This window comes from Pteropus medius, unplaced genomic scaffold, assembly GCF_902729225.1.
Source record: "Pteropus medius unplaced genomic scaffold, Ma_sr-lr_union100, whole genome shotgun sequence".
Lineage (NCBI taxonomy): Eukaryota > Metazoa > Chordata > Mammalia > Chiroptera > Pteropodidae > Pteropus > Pteropus medius.
In genome coordinates, this window is record NW_024352780.1 from 317,724 (window position 1) to 327,029 (window position 9,306).

General features: G+C 59.3%; 1 protein-coding gene across 2 annotated transcripts in view; it reads right to left on the bottom strand.

Moving 5' to 3' along the window:
* The window catches only part of NPC1L1 (NPC1 like intracellular cholesterol transporter 1), a 14,850-nt gene continuing 5,544 nt past the window's right edge, over positions 1–9,306 (bottom strand). The window contains exons 4-19 of one of the 2 annotated variants that reach the window (XM_039847073.1): positions 9,096–9,268; positions 8,785–8,913; positions 8,371–8,553; positions 7,767–7,881; positions 7,526–7,653; positions 7,015–7,152; positions 6,730–6,819; positions 3,466–3,656; positions 3,155–3,279; positions 2,527–2,653; positions 2,382–2,437; positions 1,921–2,071; positions 1,593–1,824; positions 1,372–1,485; positions 1,132–1,294; positions 1–759 (exon numbers count right to left, since the gene is read on the bottom strand). In XM_039847073.1, coding sequence (XP_039703007.1) covers positions 554–759; positions 1,132–1,294; positions 1,372–1,485; positions 1,593–1,824; positions 1,921–2,071; positions 2,382–2,437; positions 2,527–2,653; positions 3,155–3,279; positions 3,466–3,656; positions 6,730–6,819; positions 7,015–7,152; positions 7,526–7,653; positions 7,767–7,881; positions 8,371–8,553; positions 8,785–8,913; positions 9,096–9,268 — 2,321 coding nt within the window. In that variant the 3' untranslated portion in view covers positions 1–553. Of the gene's footprint in view, positions 760–1,131; positions 1,295–1,371; positions 1,486–1,592; positions 1,825–1,920; positions 2,072–2,381; positions 2,438–2,526; positions 2,654–3,154; positions 3,280–3,465; positions 3,657–6,729; positions 6,820–7,014; positions 7,153–7,525; positions 7,654–7,766; positions 7,882–7,921; positions 8,093–8,370; positions 8,554–8,784; positions 8,914–9,095; positions 9,269–9,306 lie in introns of those variants that run through there. The other variant, XM_039847074.1, reaches the window with a different exon arrangement.

Below are 9,306 nucleotides of genomic sequence, written 5' to 3' on the forward strand. Positions count from 1 at the left end.
GTACGTGACCAACACCGTTTCTCCTCAACAGACGTTTATTAAGAGCCGCCGTGCAGGGCTCTGAGCAAGGTGCTTTCCTCAGTCTGTGCTGCACAGAGGTGGCCGGTGCTCCCGGGGCGGGACAGAAGCGAGGGCTGGCCCGTCCTTAGGGGCGCACATCCTCGCAGCTATGTGGGCCATCTCTGCCTTTGTCATCTTTGGAGCGGGAGGCCAAACCAAATGCCATTTCCCAGGAGGTCAAACCATGGCCAGGGTGCTTTCCAGAAAGTTCCGCTACTGCGCTACTGCCGCACCAGCAGGAAGCCCCTCCCCAGCCTTCTGCAGCCCCTGCGGGTCACTCTCTGCCCTTAGAGACAGCGAGCGTGAAAGACTCACTGTTTTGCGGGGAACGGGGAACGGTGAGTTCAAAGGGGAGGTGGGCGGGGAGTGGGCGAGGCGAGAATGGCTTGGAAACCAGGGACCTGCAGGCCAGAGGGCTCCCTGTGAGGAGGATGGGTCCGGGTTCCCACGGGGAGCCCTCCCGCCCCTCAAGCCTGGATGGGCTGTGGCCGCATCACAACCCCTGCCCACTGGGGGGCAGAGAGCCACCAAGGCCACCCGCGCTCTTGGCAGGATGTTCAAAGCCGTGATTGACGTAGACGCAGTTGGCTGGGCGTGCTGGGGAGGGGTGTTTTGAGCAGGAGGCCGTTCCGGCCACCGCCACCGCTGTCTCCTCTTCCAACTCCTGCTCAAGCACCAGAGCTGGGTTGACGTCAGGCCCTGCAGAGGGACCGACAGAAAGGAATGAGGTCAGGGAGGTGGCCTGCGGGGCGCTGCAGCCGAGGAAGGAAGGTCAGAGCTGCGTCCTGAGCCTCCACTGCACTCACGCAGCCGTCGCTGTACCCGAGCCCGAAAAGCCAGTGGCCAGCTCAGCTGTCACCGGTGCCGAGCCCCCACCTAGCTGCCTTCCAGACCCAGTCCCCACCGTCAGCACGACCTTGCAGGGTGCCCCATGACCTCCGATGGCCCCCACGGCCCTCTCCCCTTCCTTCCGGGACCCCCCACCCCCCGTGCGCACCCACAAGCACGCCCTGCGGGGAGTGGCTGGCCCTCGCTCTGCAGCAGACGCAGCGCCAGGCGGGCAGCACTCACCCAGGTAGCTGAGGACGACGGGCAGGAAGACCAGTCCGTGCAGCAGGCCCAGCAGGGTGAGGACGAGGCTGAGGCGGAAGAAGAAGATCTGGACGAGCTGCGCCTTGGCCAGGCCCAGGACCAGGATGCCCGGCATGTTGGTCATGGCCACCCCGGCGAACACCTGGGGGTCATGGGCCGGTGTCAGGTTGGCACGCGGCAGCCAGCCCAGGGCTTCGAGTGGCGCAGCCACCTACTCACCGCACTGCCCATGGAGGTAGTGGCCTCCTTGGCCCTCTCCAGCCGCGTGGGCTTGGTGCTGATGGCAAAGGAGCGGGTGATGTGGGACACGAACTCCACGGAGATGCCCACTGCCTGTGGGCAGAAACGGGGTTTCAGCCACGAAGGGGTGGGGTGCAGTCCACCTGGGCCAGCAGGCAGCACAAGACCCAGGAGAGAACAGCATGTCCCACGCAGCTGACCGTGACCAGGTTGATGAGGGACACGGCGTTGTAGCTGATGCCCCACAGGGTCATGAAGCCCACGGTGTCCACCAGGATCATGAGGATGGAGAAGAGGTTGAGGAGGCCGGAGCGAAGGTCCATGCCCAGCAGGAGGCAGCAGATGGCGAAGGTGGGCAGCAGGCAGAGCCCCAGCGTGGCCAGCCCCTCAGGCAGCAAGGTCAGGTACTGCTCGTAGAACACGCTAGTGACCCTGCAGGTGGCAGCGCAGTCACATGTGGCGGTGAGGCCTCCGTGCCCGCCGGGGGAGGACATCGCAACGCCCACCCACCCGGCCCTGCGCCCTCACGTGTAGGGGAAGACCTCGAAGGCGGGGTCGGTGCCCGGCACCCTCCGCAAGTCGGCGGTGATGTTGGCTGCCAGCGCCCGGGTGGCCCGCAGAGCCTCCGTGTACTCGTGCGAGTCCCTTAGCGGCGTGTGGTAGGCCATGAAGCGTGAGGCTGGGACAACGGGGACGGAGGTCAGAGCCTGCTCCTGCCCTCGGGGCCCCGGGGGCCTGGGCCAGGGCGCAGCCGCCTCCGCTATCAGATTCATGACAAAGTCAGGGGAAGGGGCCTAGAGTTTGGACGGAGCCAAAGGGGCTCCTGCTGAAGCCAGGGGCTGCTCTGTGGGTTTGGGGAGCACAGGGGTGATGCCTGAGGACGAGGGGGTCAGTGACAGATCTCCAAGGAGCAGGTAGAGCCCCATGGAGGGGCAGAGGAGAAGACGTGAGACCGAGAGTCCGTGGGCTCCAGGCGAGGCCATGCTTACCTAGAACCTGGCCGTCGGTGCCCAAGTCCACAGAGGTGCTGTAGGCTGCCAGGCCCCTGCGGGAAAGGCAGAGCCAAGGCTCAGCCGGGGACCAACCCCAGCCCACCACCCCTGCCCTCCCCGCCGGGCGCCTTTCTTGGCCTACCCTTTGGGGCACTTGATATTGGGTGGGTCGCTCAGGAACCAGGGAAGGTACTGGCGGAACTGCTCCGCCGAGGGCCGGACAGGGCCGAGCGTGAAGCCCATGCAGTTCTTCAAGCAGGCCAGGGAGCCTGCAAGACAGCGGGGATTCCAGGCAGCCACCCCGGGGCCGCCTGCCCTCCCGCTGCCGCTCCCTGCCCCTGGCAGGCGGAGGCCCGCATGCCCCACGTGCCTCTCCAGCTCCCGGCCTCTCCCCTCCAGCCGCCGACAGCCACGACAGCCAGCCGAGGGAGAGGAGTATGGAGCACAGAAGCAGCCCTCCGGGGCGTCCCCACTCACTCACAAACATGTGCCACCTCGGCTCACTCCCCTTCCCGCTGCCCGCAAGAGCCAGTGTGCCCGGGGAGCATAGCACAGCTCAGGAGGACACGGGTGCGTGAGTGCCCAGCGCTCAGCTAAACAGCACCCCGTTTGGCCCAGCTACTCACACGTGCTCCGAGCCAGTGCCCCCGCCCCAAACGACCACGCAGGAGGGTGCGAGGGGCCAAGCGAGCCTTGGCAGTCCTCGCCTTCCCCGTGCCTCAGTTTTCCCAGCCACGGCGGGCCACGGGCCCCCGGGGCCTCTCACTCACTGACAGTTGAGGGGCAGAACTCGTCCTTATTGGGGCCAAACGCATAAATGCGGCAGCAGGAGGGCGGCGTCAGCCAGTCGATGAAGTCGTCCACCCATGAGGAGGCAGGGATGGCCAAGTAAGACCTGAGGGTCGTGGGACAGGAGGTCAGGGCTGGACCAGCGGGCAGGTGGTGGGGCCTTCCGGGGGCCCGACCTCCACCCTGGGCCTCCCGGGCACAGGGTAGCAGATAGGTGGCGGGTTGGGGCAGAGAGGCAGCAAGGGATACCAGAAAGAGTGAGCACAGACGGGGTCGTGGGCAGGGCACTCACTGCTCAGGAAACTTGGTGGCATGCTGGATCTTCTGCGACAAGGAGGAGCTGTCACAGCCAGCGCTGGAGCAGATGCTGTTCATGCCCTCCGTGCTCGAGAAGTTGAAGCCCCCGGTGGTGACAAAGTACACCGGGGCCCCCACCTCAAAGTAGCGGTTCAGAGAGAAGAAATAGTCGAGCAGGTATGAGTCCTGAAGCAGAGAACAGTCAGTGAGGCTGGACCAGACACATCGTGAGGGCTCCCTCCAGGTCGCGTGCACAGAGATGCACGCACAGAGGCACATGCACAGAGGCACGCGCACAGAGATACACGTGCACAGAGGCACGTGCCCAGAGGTACATACATAACGGTATACACACAGGTACACGCACAGACACACGCACAGAGGCACATGAACACAGAGGTACACACACGGGGTACACATACAGAGGCATGTGCACAGTTCCATTACAGAAGTGCATGGTTGAAGGTGCACCCACAGAGTTACATGCTACAAGGTGCTCACGTCCGGGTATAATCACAGGTATATGCGCAGAATACCCTCATAGAGGTACACGCACAGAGTACAGATTCCTCCCTGCAGGAACACACTCTGACACACACAAACATGCACATACATGTAATTTACCCCTTCTTAGGCACAGCCACAATCTAACGGGCTGGTCTGTGACCACAGCCTGCAGCTGTAAACACGTAAGAATCTGCGTGCACGCATTGAGGCCATGTGCCAGGCATCTTTATGGCCTGTCCCTTTTCTTACCACATAAAACATGAGGGTGACATCAAGGAAGATGGTGGAACAGGAAGCCCCAGGAACCCATGTCCCCTCCCAGACGAGACCTGCGCTGGCAGAATCTGTCTCGTGGAGCTGTCCTGGAACTCTGGGGCGTTCCGAGGGCTCGAACGTCCAGGGAAAGGCTCGGCTGGTAAACTGTGCTTAGTTTTGATCAACTTCAGCTCTTAGCTGGCTGCAGCGCCCCACCCCAGTCAGCCCAGCACTGCGGCAGGCGGCACGCATATCCCAGGAGCAGGCTGCACTTAGCGTGCAGGAGCCAGGGTGGGCCATAAGGGCCCTGTCTCCTACGTGTCAGGGGTCTGTGTTCTGATCGCTGGTTGCTGTTTCTGATGTCAGCGGTGCACACAGAGTCAGGCTGTCACTGTAACCTCCACCACCTCCAGCTGAAGTGACTTTCACACACGTAAAGAGCAAGTGCCTGATTTATTGTTTGTTTGTTTTCCTTTTTCTCCTTTTGCGTGCTAGACATGTAAGGAAGGAATGGGCGATTCAAAAGCAACTACAAATACATGAGAATTTAGACAGTCACCAGGAAAGCCCAGGGAAAGGTGAGGCTCAGGAAAGACCTGATAGGACATTAACTTTACGCACCCAGGCTGAGTTCCAGGACAGGGACACCAGCAACAATTAAATAAAAAAAGAAAGCAAACCCTGGAGAAGGGTGAGGATTTGGTCTCTAGAGTTATCACATGATAAGATTCAAATGTCTAATTTTCAACAACAACAAAAACCCAAGAGAATCGTAAAAGTAAGGCCCATACCTAGGAACAAAAATTAATCAACAGACACTGGAGAAGGACTAGATGGTGGATGTACTAGACAAAGGGTTTAAAACAACTGTCTCAGAGAAGTTCAAAAAGCTGGAATAAGATATGGTCAAAGTTTAGAGAACAATGTGTGGATAAATGGAAAGATCAACAAAGAGAAAACATGAAACAAAACCAAAAATAAATGCTGGGGCTGAAAAGTGCAATCACGAAATGAAAAATTGATTATAGGGATTCAAAAGCATATTTGAGCAGTCGGAAGGGGAATTAGCAAACATGAAAATAGGGAGGTTGAAATCATCAAGTGAGGAACAGAAAGAAAAATAGTTAAAGAAAAGTGAACAGACCCTAAAAAAAACGAAAGAAAAGTGAACAGACCCTAAGGGACCCGTGGGACACCATAAAGTGAACAAACATACACATCATGGGAGTCCCAGAAGGAGGAGAAAGAGAAAAAAAGAGATAGATTATTTGAAGAAATAATGCCCCAAATTTCCCAAATTTGATGAATGATGTGACTCTAAACATCCAAAAAGCTTAGCAAATTCCAAGCAGGATAAACACTGAGAGACCCGCACCAGGGCACAGCACAATCCAACTGTTGAACAACAAAGAATTTTAAAAGCAACAAGACAAAGACACCACATGCGAGGACCCTCAATATGCTTATGAGCATATTTCTCATCAGAAACCTTGGAGGCCAGAAGGCAACAGGTTTGTATATTCAAAGAGCTGAAGGAAGAAACACTGTTAACCAAGAATCCTGTTTCTGGCAAAACTGTCCTTCAAAAATGAGGGAGAAATTAAGACATTCCAAGATGAACAAAAGCTGGAGTTCATCACCGAAAAGCCCGCCCTGCAAGAATGCTCCAGGGAGCCCCGCGGGTGAGAGGGTGCTAGTGTGCAACTCAGCCACGTGAAGAAATGAAGACCCCTGGTAAGGCAAAGGCGAATACTGCCACCCCTTGAAGAATGCAGGGAGTCAGGGCACCACCCCCCACGCAGTGGAAAATCCCAGTGTAACTTGTGACTCCCCCAAAATGTAACTACTGATAGCCTACTGTTGACCAGAAGCCTCACCGACAACATAAACAGTCAATTGACACATATCCAATATGTTATTTGTATTATATGCTGTATTCTTACACTAAAAAATTGTTTTTAAATAAAGTAAACTAAAGAAAAGTATTAAGAAAATCGTAAGGAAGAGAAAACACATTGTTTTACGTAATGCAAAACACTGTGGATGTCATAGAATTACTAACACTAGACATCGAAAATGAAAAGATAACGTGAAAAATCTATATTTTGCAGGTATGACAATTCATGCTGGCCTCAGCCTGGTCCTGGCGGTCAGCACGTTTCTCTTCCCCTCCCACACCCCGGGGTCAGTGCCTTCGCCCTTGCTGCCTTCTCCACAAATCCTACAGTGCTTTGCGCCCACTCAAACCTCTCCTTCCTCAGAGCCCCGCCCCGATGTCTATCAGGAGACCAAGCCCGGGGACTCAGGCCTCACAGGGCAGGAGCTCAGCCAGCTGGTCACTCTGCCTGGACTGGGGCTGGAGATGAGGCTCTCTCTGCAGGCCGCAGGCCGGGGAGCAGTCCTGCACCCCAGCCAAGCCCCACCCCGCCAGACCCACCCGCTGTGCTGCAGGCCCTCCCTGCCTCCCAGGGGACCTGGCACAGCGCACATGCCTCACCTTGGGCAGGGCCAGCTCCTGGTCCAGCCCCACGCTGATGCGGCCCATGAAGTAGAGACCTGCCCCGAACAGGGCCAGGAACACCAGCAGCTAAGGAGGGGACCGCGGCATGAGAGGCTGCCCTGCGCACACACACGCCGCTTCCCTGCTGGTTCGGTTTGGTGTCCCGGGAAACCTCTGGAGTTGGCCAGTGAGTCCCATCCGCCCCACTGGGCAGGGAGGGTCAGGCTGAGCAGGCCCCGCCCCGGAGTGTGAGGTCCGCAGCCGCCCTCCCGCCTCACTCACCACCACCACGCGGGTGACACGGTGCAGCAGGAGCGGGGTATAGACCCTGCGGAAGAACCGGAGCAGGAGTCCCTCGCCCTGGCTGGGCGCCGGCAGGTCCTGGGCGCCCACGCAGCAGCAGATGTCCGGCCGCGAGGCCTGCGGGAGGCAGCCCCTCCTGGTGGCCTCAAAGCAGATCCCGGCCCACCTCCCTCCCGTGCACCGTGGGGACATGCCAGAGCGCTGCTTCCCTTGTTTCTAATTTCTACCTTGAAAAAATACCTTTGAATCCTCTGCCCTCGCAGAAATAGTCGCTCCCTGATTTATGATTTATTTCACGATCTCACATATTTTAGGAAGTTTGATCGCATTCCCCATAATGACCAAAATGAAATTACTTTTCTGTGGGACACTGGGGACTCCATGGCCCAAACACTGCAGCACAATGTTCCTGCCCCTACCCCCTCTCCCAGCCTCCTTCGCGATGTGAAGCCACCCTACCCCGCCAAGGTGGGATGAGCAGGCCCCCTACCTCCTGCCTCCTGCTGTCAAGGGAGACCAGGGCCACGAAGGCCGACACCTGCAGCAGGAAGTCGAGGATCACCGCGACGCCGGAGGTCAGCGCAAAGGTCCGCACTGCGGGCATGGGGGTCAGGGCCCCTAGGGAGACAGATCTGACCCTCAGGGCGGGGCGCTGCTATCGCGGAGCAGAGGGAAGGGGCAGCGGCACCCCGGCCTGCCGGACCCGTGGGAGGGTGGGGCCGCCGGCTCACCCATGAAGAAGCAGATGGCCTCAGAGGCGCTGCACAGCAGCATGCTGGGCCCCACTCTGCCCAGTGCTCGGCCGATGTGGGTCTCCCGCTGCTCCCCGGGCCTCCGTGGAAGCCTCTGTGTGGGCACAGCAGAGATGGTCCAGGGCAGCCAAGGGAGCTGGAATGCGCCCTCACTCCCATGCATGGCCACCGCTGACCTTCCCCAGGCGGAGCAGACCCTGTGGACACTGCCATCCCGTCTCTGCTTCCCAGGGTCTGGCCCAGAAGAGTGCTGGGCATGTTTTGGGGTGTCCACCGCATGCTTGCCCCAGTGATCGCTGGGACCTCTAAGATCACCAAGAGCAGAGGCTAATGACACTCGGTCTCAACCTCCCCGGAGCGTGGCATGGCAGCGTGAGGGTGAGAGGTGTCTGCAGCGTGCTGCATGACACCTTTATCAGGGGTGTGTGGGCAGGTGGAGGGCGTCCCAGTGACCCCGCGGCGCGCATGTGTTTACGTGAAAGACTAACGCAAAGCCCTGCATCCCAGGATGGGCGACCAGGAGCATCAGTGCGCACGGGCAAAGCCGGGAGCCCACACAGGCGTGTCTGGGGTGGGCGCTTACCTGGTACTCCAGAACCAAGATGAAAATGTTGTCGGCCCCCACGGCCAGCACCAGGAAAGGCACCACTTGAAGGACCACCAGGGAGGAGGGGACGCCCAGGTAAGAGAAGAGGCCCATGGCGGCCATGACGGCTCCCAACACCACGACCACCCCGCCCAAGCCCAGCGTGGCCTTGGCGTCCACCTGCAACAGAACGCGGTCAGCCTCCTGGCCCCACGCCGCTGGAGGAAGTGGCACCTTGCAACGCACTGTACACGTTAGCTTTGCTTTTCACAGGAGGGGTCTGTTGGGGAGCAGAATGGACACTTCCAGGTGTCCCGGGGAGCCACTGCAGTTTGTCCCCTTCGCTGCCAGGTGCTCTAATTGGGAAGGTTCTGGACACCCCTCACCGCGCCCCTCCCTCCCCCTGCTCACCGGCAAGCGTCGCCAGCTGGTGTAGTTGCCCAGGGCCAGGGACATGTACAGGAAGATGACCAAGTAGCTGACTGCGAAGATGGGCAGGTCCTCGGCCGTGGTGCGGTTGATTTCATCTTCCAGGGAGCGCTGTGGACACACAGAGCCAGCCTGCTGACCCCTGGCCCACCTGGGCCCCGCAAGGCAGGACAGCTGCCCCATCATCATCTGCCCTGGCCCAGGGACCCTTAGGAGGGGGCCAGGTGGGGGACACAGGGATCCACCTGAACCCACCAGTCTTGTTCCTTAGCCTGGGACCCCACAGCCCTCACCTCCGCCATGAATGTGACTTGGAAGGTGCCGGCAGTTCGCCTCTGGAAGGCTCGCATCTCCTCCAAGAAGCCTGCCTCCCAGAGCTTGGCCTGGGCCAGCCGGGGGTCCCCAGGAGGGTAGTTGTTGAGGGAGAAGGTCATGATCAGGGCCTCCGCCTCAGAGTAGTCCTTCCCTGGGGAGGGGGGACATTCACCCTCCAGTCACACCCTG